We start from the raw sequence: 13483 nt of genomic DNA, 5'->3' as shown, positions 1-13483 counted from the left end.
ATTTTACTCTTGATCTTTCAAGGAAGAGGTGTGAGAACATGATTATCATGAAGATTAGGAGAAGGCACTTTTTCACTTCCTCAAACATATACTCATGGCATAGGAATGGAATGTTTTGCCATTTTGTGCGTTTTTCTCTATGTATATCTTTCCTTTATGTATGTAGAGTTTTCCTCAAAGTTTAGCAATAAACACAGAACAAAAAGAATCATTTCTAATTTTACGTGAACAGTATGTTAAAATTTTAGAGTTAATATGTGACAAGAGACAGGTCAGTATAACTGGCAAGGCAAAATCCCGTAAGAACACTATGGATACAGTGGATGAATGATCTACAGGCTTAGAATTATCCACATGGGGGTTAAAAAAACTATCCATTAGTCTTATATGATTTTAGCAGGCATTTAAATGTAATAAGGGTTTTACTACCTATTAAGGTATTGATTCCTAGACTAAACATTCTCTTTGTGCATCTTAGCACAATGCTCATGAAGCATCACAGAGCTCTGTCAATTTAATACATTATGTTTTATTAATTTCCTACATAGATATTTCCTTGATTGGTTAAATTTGCTGCCTGTAGGCTTGCTGCTTCTTTACGTGAAAAAAGCTCAAAAGAGCTATTACAAGGCTGTTGAATAACTGTGTGCTGAAAGAGGTCCAAGCAGAGAGTTTACAAAATGCACACACAGAAAAAAATACATACATTTAAATAAATAATAAGGGATGGATATAAACAAAGCACCACTGTGAAAACTTATACAATTATGTGTTTATGCTATTAATTAATTAGGACCTTATATGTACTGGATGTTCTCATCTCATAATTTATTTCCTCTAAATGTGCTTAGCTTTGCACATCTACAGCTGCAGAACTAGTAATTCTACTACTGGATTCTTTAGTAGTTTTAATAGATGGTAATTGCTGAATATCACATGACACAGTTTCAGTCACTTCTGCATCTTAACAAAATGACTTGAGGAAGCAAACTACTTCAGAGCTAAAATCAATAAGTATATAGAATCTATCACCATGAGCTTCTAGCACATACTCTAATTTTATAAGGCAAATGTACACCTTCTGTCTGATTAATTCCTTATACATCCACCACTAGGCAACTGGTGATAGAAGGTAAAACACACAGTGTCTTCTTATAAATTGAACACTCTTTAGTGTACTGAAGGAGGGAATAACTTCCAATTGGAGAAATAGAGTTGTAATACACTTAGAGATGATCATGCACGTGCACAAAGCAACTGATGTTGCTCATACAGCTGATTTTGAGTGTTAGTGAGTGACTGAGTTGGGAACAGTAGCCTTCCCATTCCTTGTTTTTAAAAGACATTTTGTTATACAGGTAAAATGCATAAATAATGAAAATGTATTTAAACTGGTTGATGCAATGTGTGGACTAAGAAAGAAAGTACATAGAGATAGGTAAAGACAAGCCTATTGTATAAATATTACATAATATTCTGGCAGAACAATGTTTTAAGAACTCAGAATTTGAAATTACTTTCTGCATAACATAATTCATAGAGTACCATTAGGAATGCACATCAGCATTAGGCATTGGAATAGGCTGACCAGGGAAATGGTAGAATCACTGTCCTGGAGGTGTGTAAGGAAAGTGCAGATGTAATACTTAGGTACCTGGTTTAGTGGGCAATATTGATTGGTGGACAGTTGGACTAGAGGACCTTAAAGGTCTTTTCCAACCTTAATGATCCCATGACTCTCTGATAAAGTTCTACTGCACATTCAAATTTTCTAGGCAGACACATTCTGAATATTTGCACAACTGTCATCTGTGCTTTTCCCCACAATAACATAGTGCTGCTGGATGAAAAATACCTTTCTAACACAAAGTTTCAAAATAAATAAAGATTTTTAGTATTTTATCAGCACTAATTATGATTTACTTGGATTTATTTTATGTTTCCTAAACTTGCTGCAAAGATCCTCAAGAATTTTGTTAAATTGAAGTTGGTGTAAGTGAAGCTCTTGGTATAAAAATATTTCAAAAATCAAAGGAAAACAGATATATTTTCAACAAAAATATCCCCTTTTATGTTCCTTCTTGCATGTGATACACATTCAAAAGTTCCATCAGTTTTAAATGGGAGTTCTGGGTCCATCAGATCTGTAAGGCTTATTCTTCACATGGAAATATGACACCTAGAAAGGAACTGAAAAATATAACTCACCTTTGGGAACTTTAGCTGTGTTGTACAATTTGCCACTATGTTTAATATATTGCAAAGGTACCCCATAATAGCTAGTAGTTCTTTACAAAGGTCACTGTAAAATCATATCCTGTATTGCGATGTATTTCAGAAAGTGATCCTTGTCTTCCAGCAAGGCAGACACACTGAACTTTGTTAATAAAAGCGAAGTTTTCTAGGGTTATCGCTCTGACCCTTAAACTGTATTATCTAGAAACCCATAAGCCTTAAAAAAATAAGATATGAAAAGGTTTATAAAACATTCTGCTAACAGGTTCTGTTTCCAGCCTCACTTTTCAATCTGAAGTTGGTTTTAAGCTCCTGCCACCATGCCTGCTGATTACAATGGGACTTGGGAAATGGAATCCAATGAGAACTTTGAAGGCTACATGGTTGCATTAGGTAAAGTGAAAAATATTAACTACATTTTCATTATAAGTAAAATCTTTCTATAAATTAATAAGAAAATTTTTATTTTTGTATTCTGTCTTCTGCCCTAAGGGTTTATGTCAATCACATTAGAAATCAAGTAATTGTAATGTACACGCAATTACAATGACCTTGGCATATAAGAAAAAGAAGATTGTAGCCAAGTATATTGCTCTATATTGAAATTAAAATAAACAAGCAGATACATCCCATATCATTAAAGCAGCAGTTGTGTTTAGTATTTAATTAGCATTTTGAACTAGTGGGAATTGTATGTAGCAGTTGCATGGCAAAAGCTAGAAGAGCTGAAATGGGCAGATACTTCTGGGAATTTTTATGGGAATCATGCTTACACAGCAAGGAAGCTTAGGTCATGGGATCAGCTGAAGATGATTACAAAAGTTAAATTTCACTTCGCCACCACCACTGATGGCAACAATGAATTGTACATGCACAAAGAACTGTCCTGCTCCTTACACAACTTTCAGTTACTATTCTTTTGCTTCTTTATTGTTAGAGATCTGATAGCTACAGTTTGTGTATCTACTGTATAGGATACTAAGCATACTTTGTAGATGCTGGAACACCAAAGCACTATTAACTGCAAGCAAGTATTATTCTTGTCACTCCATATAAAGATTAAGTCTGTGTTGTTTGTAGACTTATTTTTCCCACACATATTCAATTTTTGCCATGACAGTGAGAAAGATTTTTGAGAGACATGTCTTCTTTTGCTTCACCTAGTATTTTCAGTACAAGTTGTCTTTCAGATATTTTATTCTCATTAAGATAAAACGATAAAAAGATAAAAATGACCTTGATTTTGCTCCAGGTCATTATGATTATGCAAGTAGTGTGCAGAAAATTCTTCCTCTACTAAGGTCAGCAGAGATGTAGATCTTTAATTTCTTAAAAAGAAGAAATTATAGACAAAATAAAACAGTTCTGATGAATTTCTTCAATAGAGAATGGATTGGCACTGAAAGATCAGTTACCTTTGTTCTACCATTGCAGTAACATGGCTGCATTTCAAAAAGCTGCAAAAAATATGGAAGTTAAATTTACACATGCACAAGAAGTCTAATTTTTAGAATCAGAAATCTTCTCCTGGCTTTAATACATCACAGATGAATGCCACAAAACATCGTTGTTTCTTTACCACTCATGATGTCAATATTACTTAGAAGAGTAATCACTGGAGCTGACTAATCTAACCTAGATTGTAGAAAGTGACTGGCTAAATTAGTACATGACAAAATTAAAGATATTTTATGTTTATGTTCACAGTTAATAGCCCTCACTGTCCCATTGTGCCTTTGTTGTTCCCATTCTCAGATGTTGTCTCACTATTTTCTATCTAATGGTCATTGATTTGTATCTTCTGTTCAGCATTTGATCTTCCTCTTATTCTGATTTTTACTGTAGCTGACACTAAGAGTTATGCTGATAAACAAGAGTTTTTTCAGTTCAAGCACTTTTCATGAGAAGTTAAGATCAAACTTCCAGTTTCCTTCTACTTTCCCCAAAAAGCTGTTGAGTTAATTTACTGGATATCTAGAGCATTTGCTTGCTCGGACACAAAAATAGCTACTACTAAAGGTCTTGATTATCCAAAGAAGCAGTGGTTCAAAATCTGTATAGCTACCTTCCACAAGTCAAGATAAATTCAAGATAATATGTTTGTTAGGAAGAACCGTGTAACACATTAGGAAACCAGTTAGTGATATCTTTAAAAAAAACCTCATATCCAACAATTCTCAATTCCTACACTAGTTGATTGACCTTAGGATAACTACCAGATATCCAGTCCTGAAAAACTGACTTAAAAAAACCGCGGTAACAAGATTAAAAGCACTTGACACTCTTGATAGCCTAAGACAAAGGAGAAAGAATGTGTTAGAATGAAGAATGCAAAACAGATTTCTTTTTCCTGGAAAATCCTTTGATTCGTTGCCTACTCCAGACAAACTCAAATGGAGAGAGAATGAACTTTCTGACAAAATTTTCAAAGTATTTTCACAGCAAGAACATCAGCAACTGGTTGGGATGGAGAAGGAATTTGCACTTATTGTCTGAACCTTGCTCCTCATATATATGTCATAATTTTTGGTGTATATATATACATGTGTTATACATTATACTAGTGACAAACTGCCATTGAATTAGTGGGACAGGGAAAAAAGGAAAAAAAAACAGTACAAAGATGCATATGGCTATAGGTGATTCTCAGAATGTGTCCCACGTTAACTTGTGATCAGTGAAAGGAAATGACATGGAAGGAGTGAAAAGACATTCTTCTGCTCTGTTCCTCCCGATTTTGCATATGGTTGATACTTAAGTATAAAAATGCTAAGGTTCAAAGCACATTGAGGGTTTTTAAAAAAATCTCATCCATCCTTATAATTAATACATATGTATTTCCATACTTTAATTAAAGAATAGTTTTGCCCTTTAAGCCAGAAATTTTGCTTTTATCACAAACACATTACAAAGTGTTTTAATCTACTATAATAGAACAATATATCATCTTTATTGCTTGTATTGTTCAACATGCAGTTATGAAAACCATGCTTTAATAAAATCTCCCAGTTTTTCTCCAGGAGCTACAAGACTAATATATTAGTCAGAAATAGCATTTCCTTAGAAGTCTAGACATTTTTTTTTTTTCCACAGAGAGACCTAAATTTTATGTTACCTGGTTATAAATCAGACCCAGAGACACTTTTAATCCACCATAGCAGATAAAATATACCCCAGAAGTCTGGATATAAATACTAAACATTATTCCCCATGTTAAAAAAGTCACATTTTTTCTCAAGCCAAACCTCTCACTCAACTCAATTAGCACATCACATGTATAAGGAATCTACGCAAAGAGAAAGGACTCCATTAGTATGTTGCACTGCTGAGCTGACAATGATTAACTCACATGCAGAACTACTATGGGATGGATAACAAGCCAAAACCATTTTTCAGTAACTTTCAGAAACATGTGAGATTATTTCATTTGCATACAGCACTATATTAAGATTCATTGCCAGCTGGTCAGAAATATTTATTGCAGATGGTAATACAGCTGGCAAGAGGTGGACTGTCTGGGACAAACTGTCATGCTCATAATATATATTGTCCTTTCAGTAACTTTCAGTGTATTCCATTGCTTGCATTAAGAATTTAGTCCACATCATGAACATAATAAGGATGTCAAGGAGATCAGGACTGCATTAACTGTTTACAGAATATTAAAAATGAACTGTCAAATGCTGCAGTTTGATAATATTTGACTTTTGACTTTGAATCACTATTCCTCTAACAGCTAACTGCCATTTATTTGTCTCTTTGCTTTTTAACCACAACGGACAAGCCAATCATTTGTCTGTTTCTTTTTTACTCGTTAGGAACATTTTTACAATTTTTAAAATTAACTTCTTGTATGCTCCGACAGATAATAGGTTCCCTGCAAAAATATCATGCTAAAATCCAAAATGAGTGTGACCACATGCTTATTTTCTACTAATGTGCTTATTTTCTGAAAAGGCATGTTGTTCTGAGATCAATCTTTCAGGAGTGGCCAAAATTTGTAATACTACAGAATCCATATCAATACCCTCATGTGCCCAAGAGCTACATAATTTATACAGCAGACATAGAAGAGGGAAGGGCTCTCAAGAATGAGAAGCAAATGGCACTCCTAGTATCCCATAGCTTCCTGTGTGAGTGAAGCCAAAAAAAGAATATGTCTTGTTACTTCAACTCCAAAAGATCTGGAGATTCAGATGATTTAAGAAACCAGCATATATTAACTGTTGGTTGTTTGTTGGTCCTGCTCATAATATCCCCACAGACACTCTCTTAATAAGAATATGTAAAATCAGTAGAAGATCCTCAAGGTGAAAGTCCAGAAAATGGAAATTGCTGGCTTTTTTGAATGATCTTTTTCTTTGCAAATACTGCCGGTAAAGAGGTCATCTGTAAAATTACCTGACCATTAAACACAATATTATTTTTACAATGCATAAATATAAGAGTTGTTTTATTTTTGGTAACAAAAGTTGGAATTTTCTGTGCAATGCTTTCTTTTCTGTTTTTAAACAGACATTGATTTTGCAACTCGTAAGATTGCAAAACACTTGAAACAAACAAAGGAGATTATTCAAGATGGAGACAATTTCAAAACAAAAACACTCAGTACCTTGAGAAACTATGAACTGGACTTCACTGTGGGAGTGGAGTTTGAAGAACATACCAAAGGACTCGATAACAGGATGGTTAAGGTACATACCATCTGACTTCTCTTCACAATACAGTCAGTATCAGCAGTGGCAGTTCCAAAAACCAGCTAAATATGTTTTTTTTTTTTTTTTTAACCTGTGTAATCTCCTTAAATAGATTGTAAATCTATCATTCTGATTTTAGGATCTTCTCTGCATAAACATTTTAAGCTCTGAATCAGTAGGTTCACATTGGATTTGTGCTGCTCAGCCTCAAGTGGCCAGTTTAAAATGTAAATACTATTTAAAGGAAGCCTACACTCAGCTATTAAACATAAGTGAGATTTTAGAAGAGATAAGAAGAAAATGTGAGCCCATGTTACCATTGGTATAGATGCAAACGCAGGCCTACAGACAACCACAGGCAAGAATGCCTTGTAATGCAAGCTTTAATTACTTAAAGATTAGAGCTCAAAGTTCCCACAGGAAACCCTGGGCTTATCTTCAGACACCTTCAGTGTGTGTGGATGTTTGGATCAAGGACCAGATTGTGTATTAGCACATCCTCTACCTCTTACAATAGATTGAGCTAGAAGGTCTTGTGTGGCCTTCAAACCAGACCACGTCAGGAAAGTTAGTGAGGAAAATAAGTATAATCACTGATTAAATTCATTTACTGAATTCAGCTTCATGTTTCTGTATTGATACTACTTCTGTTTTACTCTCTTCTCATCCCTAAAACATGGAAGCAATATTTTCAAAGGTAGAAAGGGTGACAGATTTTAAATTTTTATTGACTGTCCCATTCAGGGTCTTGAAAAACTTGCATCACTTGCCTGTCTTGGTCATCATTCCCTGAATCCCTCTATCAACTCATCTGACAATTATCATAGTTCCTCTCAGCTCACATCTCTCCTGCTATTCTCCAAAAAGATGCTGTCCCCTGCCTCATTATCTTCTCAATAAACAAAGATTCAGACTTTGTTGCCAAACTGAGTAGCTGAGATCAAAGCTCACTGTCAACAAGACCCACTTTGTTTTGGCAGTTGCCATGGGAAAGCACCATGTTTGCATCTGAACGCAGGTAATCCTTCACCAGAGTGACACAGATTATATTATAGAGTACATTGTTTATTCATTATAAAACACTTTTCATTTTTCAATCAGCTTTATGCAGTGTAATTCCTATGACTTCTTCCAAATTATTTCTCATTCGGAACTCTGTAAACCATCAAATAATAAGTCCCATTTTTCAGTATTTTGAACATCCCTACGACTAAATGTTTCCCTATTGCTTCCTCCAGTGAGCTCTGGGTGGACACTTTCCTGTGACAGAGCTTATGCTTTACAACTTTGCACCCATGTCTCTCAGACCTGCTGAAGATCTAATGAATCAACCATTACATCACTTAAATCCTTACATCTTCAACACCATAAAAGGCATTTTCTTTCTCTCTGTGCAAAATCATTTCACTTGCAGACTTACTGATTTCCTCTTTATTACCAATTACTTGGACAGAAGGAAGCACAGTTTGTACAATTATTCCCCTACCTGGCTTATTCATTTTTATATAATATCCTATTCTGAACAAATTATACTATTTGTTTCTAAAAAGAGGAGGAGGAAGGATGAAGCACATCAAGCCATTAATCTCCAGGCTACTCTAAAATAATTTTCTGGTCATTTATTAACAAAAAAAAGCCTCAAACATATGAAGGTAATAAAACTGCTAGGCAACATTTAAACATAAATTGGGCATGGATAATTTAAAAATACGGTAAATATGAAAGAACTTAACTGGAATGGAATGAGTTTTGTCTTGCTATTACTAGAAAGCTCCCTTGTAAGAGAAATAAATCATCCAACCCTGAACTAAAACATAAAGTAGAGTAACAGTAGTCTTGAAAACTTTTAATAACTCAACTTCCACTGACTGTAACTGGTCTCTGATGAGGATTTAACTATGATAAATGGACAGATGTCTTTCTAATTGACAATGGTTCAAATTTAGAGTAATTCAAAAGAAGTTAATCTGAATTTACCATAGCATACACAAGGGTCATACTGAAAGTAATGCCTCCTATTTTATTAAATCAGCCCACAGAGACAGAGGCAGATGATAGTGAGATGACAGTAGAGGTTATACCTTCCCACCAATATTCCATTTTGTTGCCATGTGACAGCAGAGGACAAGTCTGACAAAATGGTGTCTGTCATAGAATTGTGCCTAAAGCAAAGGCATGTAACTGAATTTCTGTGTGTGGAAAAAATTGCACCCACTGATACTCACTGACACTTGCTGAACATTTCTGGTGACCAAACAGTAGATTTGGTCAGCACAGTGAGACAGAAGCTGGTGCATTTCAGCAGTGGCAACAGGGTTTTGAATGACTGATTGGTTTGAGTTTTTCTAGGAAGAACAAGGAGAGCAATGGTTAGAAAATGTATTTTTTTTTTTCTCATTGTTTGAATTAGCTTATTTTCACATATTCATAAATTTCTTGCTAATATATCTGAATTAATTGATGCAGACACTAGTGACCTGGGATGGTGACAAACTGGTATGTGTTCAGAAAGGTGAAAAGAAAAATCGTGGCTGGAAGCACTGGATTGAAGGAGACCAACTGCATCTGGTAAGAGCTGCTATACAGAATCATAGCACATAACAGACTGCAACAAAGTACAGTTCGTCCATTTCAAAGCTTTTCTTACTTATTCTTTATTTAGACAGCTCTGATCTCTGAACTCGAAGGAAATCCCTCTCTCTGCTTCATCTCAGGAATGCTCAGTTTCTTTTCACCTGCTCCCAATTAAGACATAACCCTGCAGTGCTTTTTTTGCTCCAGTTCACTGTCCTCCAGCTATTAACCCTTCTTGTTACACTGTACCTCTAATGTCTTCTCATTCTCCTTTAATCACTGGTAGGAAAAAGAAGAAAAAAAAAAAAGGGAAAAAGATTGCAAGAAAAATGTTGGGTTTTGTCCCTAAAGAAGCACTATGTAATTTTAGAAAGAACTATGTAGGAATCCAGATCAGAAATCACTCTCTGGGTACTCAAGAAGAGTATTTCCAATTATTTTGTGCTTGTACAATGGAAACGGAAAAAACTGGAGCCTGAAAAGGAATGCAGTGAGTCTGATAGAGGCCAGAAGGGCTGTGCAGAAAAGGAGCACTCACTGGAGAATGGAAAGATTACAAAATAACAGATTACATAGTTAACACTATTCCAAAAGTTTCTTGGGAGAACAATCAAGAAATGGGTAAGATAATGTTGGATGGTACAGTAGGTGGGTGCAGAAAGATTATGAAGAAGACCTCATTAATTTCTGTCTCATGATATGCATTTAGATATCCGCTCCTTGCTAAGTTTACCCTACAGATAGTTGGTATGGTGAGCCACATTGCCTGAAGTCTGTATGCTTGAACAGTCAAGGCAATTAATTGAAAAAACAGTATATGTCACTGAAAGCCAGTTGTCCAGCACACATTTTCATCTCCATTTTAATACATAGTCAAAAGCTGACCTAACAAAGATGCTATATGCTGGCTGCAAGATTGAGCCTAAGACTCAGGGGAGCAGAGAGACCAGGCAGACTCTCAGAAGAGTTCCCAGGAACAATCTTGCAGGTTAGGGCAACTGTTGGCCGAAAACCTGGCTTCAGTTCATCTTCAAGCCTTATCTGGCACAGCAATGCCTGCTAATTGTAAGACTAATAAAACAGCGTACATTGTGATGTGCACGTGTGCCAGACTTCAGGAGATCAGCTGCGGTGCTATGCAAAAATGCCATCCCAATCTGACTCCTAAAAAATGGCTGGGCACTTCTCTGAAGTAAACATTCTTACGGTTTTAAAGCATCTTCCCTTTTTTGTTTGTTTTGAATTTCCTTGTTTCAATAATTCTCATGAATTATGAGATAACATGAAATATTAACTATTATTGTATGTTGTTTTAACAATGGAGCATGAAAAAACCTTCCACTAAAAACTACTTTTAATGTATTTTTCATATATATTCTTCTTAGAGCTCAATTCATGTGTCAAAATCTAATTACTGCAATATGTGGTGCATGCCTGCTGATTGTTTTTATAGAATTCACTCTTCTTTCCTTATGTTCTCTTCTTCATAAGTGTATCTTTGTAATGTAATAGCACAGTTGTAGAAATTACAAGGCAGGGGAGCTTCTGGCTACGCAACTTGTACCACTAATTGTTTTAATTCTGTAGGAACTGACGTGTGAAGACCAGGTGTGCCATCAGATATTTAAGAAGAAAAAGTAACTGGAAAACCACTTAACCCTTCATCACTCTATTATGCTGATATGTTTTGTCGAAAAAAAGAAACAAACCAGATTTTGTAATAACTCTGAAACAGCTATGTGAATGCAATTTTGTGCATGTTTATGAAGAGAAACATTTTGTAGAAATAACATTAGTTACACACAGTATCATTATTTTCTTTTTTCTTTTCTTTTCTTGGAGTTAAATAAAAGTAATTGTCTTTCAAGTTGTGCTTTCCTATATCTTTACAATCTATCTAGTCTTTTCCAAAGAAACATTCCTTAGCAACAAAGCTGAAAATTAGCAGTCACCTCAACCACAGAATGTTATGTATATACATACATAACGTTACGAGAGAATGTGAAATGCAGTAGCTCCTTGAAGCAGTCAGAGAACTGGCACTCTGCTAATAATCCCAGTGCAGAAGCTGTTAGAAGCACACCACTCCATTCAGGAATTTCTCCATGAAGTTAAAGCTAAGGCATACTTATGGCTATCAGGAAAACTGATGAGTTTACATAGACTGCATGTATGCTGTGCATGTGGAGTTTACACAGACTGTGTGTATCCGTGCATAAAGAGTACCCAGCATCCAGCAGTCTTCGCCTCGCACCTCACTTTTAGAGTTTAAAAAGAATTTTAAAAGACTTTGAAAAGTAATTTCCATGCAATTGTCTTCCATTTTATTTAGGGTTTTTCAAAAGACTTCATCTTTTTGCTATAGGCAAGTTTAAATTTACCAGGGATGGTGAGAGCTACTTCTCTAGGTGGAAACAAATCATTCAAGAGAACACGCATGCATGTTCCACTGAAGAAGGGTTTGTACGCACAAAAGCTCGTCTGCTTTTTCCAACTATGAATCATTTGCAAAAGTCCAAATCTGATTAATATATCACTAACACTGACATGGGCAGGCGCACAGGCGTGTAAATACCTATGCAGTGCCATTTTTATGAATTAGACTTTGCTCCTCCTGATAAAAATTTGATACTTCTTGTATGCTTTAACTGAGCAATGCTCTAATGAGAGTTCACAGTGCAGAAACTGCACTTGGAATTGGTAAATTCCTTCTTATTGTTTTCTATTCAGCCCTGATCTGAACTTCCCTATAGAAACATACTTAATTCCTACATCTAAGCCCCTTCTAGTTATTAGGCTTAGAAGGACCACAGTTCATTAAGCTTTCAAAATATTATCAGAACTAAGTAGTGACTACAATAAAGAATGTGTACGTCATAATCAGTGGCATTACTCATATTTGGCTCTTGCCAAGAGAAAGCCTGCACAGCACTCCATACAAATCATTAAACAAAAGTTCTTACATATCCTGAAGAACAGTAATTAACTTACAAATGATGAGAAAATCATGAGGAGATTGAAGAGGAAAAAAAGCACTCATTTCTTAATAAGTTTACAAGTCGTATCTAGTGGATATGGATGGGAAATAAATGAAGTAGGCAACATGGCACTAGAGTAGACTTTGATGAGAGAGAAAACTGCATCTGACCTCATGTTTCTGCAAATTCAGAAAATGAAAACTCTTGACTTTTTAATAAGGGGAAGGAAAATGTTCAAGGTTATTTATGCCCCAAAACAGCAGTTTCTTCCTGCACACACTGATATGCAAAACCTTGCAGCCTTCTTTATAACTACATACACAGAACTGGAGACAGAGGAGATACTTATTACACTGCATTATAATTACTTCCAAAGGTATACTCAATTGCATGATATGTGTGATGTTAGGTTAGTCTCTAAGCTCCACAAAACCCCTTACCTTTGTCAGCAGATTAAATACTTGCACTGAAGGAACAAATCTCATTGGTCAACCACAGAATGCTTATCCACATTTTTCAGCCTTCTGGCATGTACTACTGTGCAATTCCTAATGAGTACAGTAAGAGTCAGAACCATTACCTGTCACTGGACTTTTCAAACCACAATGACACAAATGGGCATAGGAAATATTTATGATAAGATTTCTAAAATTTTCTGCATTGAGCCAGTTTTGCTCCTGGAAAGTCACACGATGAAAAGAAGGCAACATTGCTGTAGGATAATGTTGTAAATCCTCCCCCTGGTAATGCTCTATGGTTACTTCATAAGATGCTGTCTTTCTGTTAAGCTCTGAAAGTCCACATAGGTTGTCTGTGCACAGAATGGCTTTCAATTTTCCCATAAATATCCTACTCACTCTGCTGATTTGCTGCATGTGAAGCATGTCTATTCCACTGCCATCTGGCAAAAAATCTGAGGTTTCTAAATCAGCATTATTTTACAATCTAACAAAGGCAAATAGAATTTCACTTCCAAAACAGTCATTTAATTGCATTTTA

At 35.4% G+C, this 13483-nt stretch overlaps 2 protein-coding genes across 2 annotated transcripts in view; one reads left to right on the top strand and one right to left on the bottom strand.

The window, feature by feature from the left end:
* CLSTN2 (calsyntenin 2) overlaps positions 1-13483 on the bottom strand; it is a 486477-nt gene that overhangs the window by 462427 nt on the left and 10567 nt on the right. The gene's annotated exons all lie outside the window — the stretch shown is intronic.
* Positions 2556-12242, top strand: RBP2 (retinol binding protein 2). Its single transcript, XM_031596407.2, has 4 exons — positions 2556-2628; positions 6751-6929; positions 9399-9500; positions 11094-12242. Exons 1-4 carry the CDS (start codon positions 2556-2558, stop codon positions 11145-11147), a joined length of 408 nt encoding a protein of 135 aa, XP_031452267.1. The 3' UTR covers positions 11148-12242.

The sequence above is a fragment of the Phasianus colchicus genome, chromosome 10 (assembly GCF_987193195.1).
Source record: "Phasianus colchicus chromosome 10, bPhaCol1.hap1.1, whole genome shotgun sequence".
Lineage (NCBI taxonomy): Eukaryota > Metazoa > Chordata > Aves > Galliformes > Phasianidae > Phasianus > Phasianus colchicus.
Note: the sequence above shows the minus strand (reverse complement) of the source record. Positions and strands in the feature narration are given on the sequence as shown.

What these genes read in the sequence shown, in the direction of transcription:
- RBP2 (XM_031596407.2), top strand. Translation starts at nt 2,556, where the DNA reads ATGCCTGCTGATTACAATGGGACTTGGGAAATGGAATCCAATGAGAAC. An exon ending in AGGCTACATGGTTGCATTAG is followed by an intron (nt 2,629 to 6,750) that starts GTAAAGTGAAAA and finishes GTTTTTAAACAG; the next exon opens with ACATTGATTTTGCAACTCGT. An exon ending in AAGGAGACCAACTGCATCTG is followed by an intron (nt 9,501 to 11,093) that starts GTAAGAGCTGCT and finishes TTAATTCTGTAG; the next exon opens with GAACTGACGTGTGAAGACCA.